The sequence below is a fragment of the Eimeria mitis genome, genomic scaffold (genome assembly GCF_000499745.2).
Source record: "Eimeria mitis Houghton genomic scaffold, Emh_scaff3349, whole genome shotgun sequence".
NCBI classification, from domain to species: Eukaryota; Apicomplexa; class Conoidasida; order Eucoccidiorida; family Eimeriidae; genus Eimeria; species Eimeria mitis.
Window position 1 is genome coordinate 1,441 of NW_013571688.1, and position 480 is coordinate 1,920.

Sequence of the window (480 nt, forward strand, 5' to 3'; positions counted from 1 at the left end):
TTGCTGCTGCTGCTGCTGAGGGTATGTGTAGCTGCTGCTGCTCTTATGAGATGTTGCAGCAGCAGCAGCAGCAGGCTGCTGCTGATATGTGGCCGAGTGGCGCGAGGCTCCGTGGTGACCACTGCTTCGAGAGGCGCCCTCAGCAGCTCCACTGCTGCTGCTGCTGCTGCTGCTGCTGCTGCTGCTGCTGCTGGAGGGAGCAGCAGCTGCTGCAGCAGAAGGCTGAGAAGAGGAGCCGTGTGCATGTCTGTGTCTTCGTGTTTCTCTTTTTTTTTTTATAACTTCTTGGTAAACCTTCTCGCGGTAGTCTTCAACTGAATACCTGCGGTGTACATGCATACACCCCAAACAATAAAAAACAAATATATACACCCCAAACAACAGCAAAAACATGAAACTCGCTGCAGCTACTGCTGTTCCTGCTGCTGCTGCTGCAGCAGCAGCAGCAGATGATTCCAGGGAAAGAAGGGTATGCAGAAA

At 52.7% G+C, this 480-nt stretch overlaps 1 protein-coding gene across 1 annotated transcript in view; it reads right to left on the minus strand.

The window, feature by feature from the left end:
* The window catches only part of EMH_0065110 (CMGC kinase, MAPK family TgMAPK2, putative), a gene marked incomplete at both ends in the record, with an annotated part of 4,613 nt that overhangs the window by 1,347 nt on the left and 2,786 nt on the right, over positions 1-480 (minus strand). The window contains one exon of the mRNA XM_013498338.1: positions 1-322. Coding sequence (XP_013353792.1) covers positions 1-322 — 322 coding nt within the window. The remainder of the gene's footprint in view (positions 323-480) is intronic.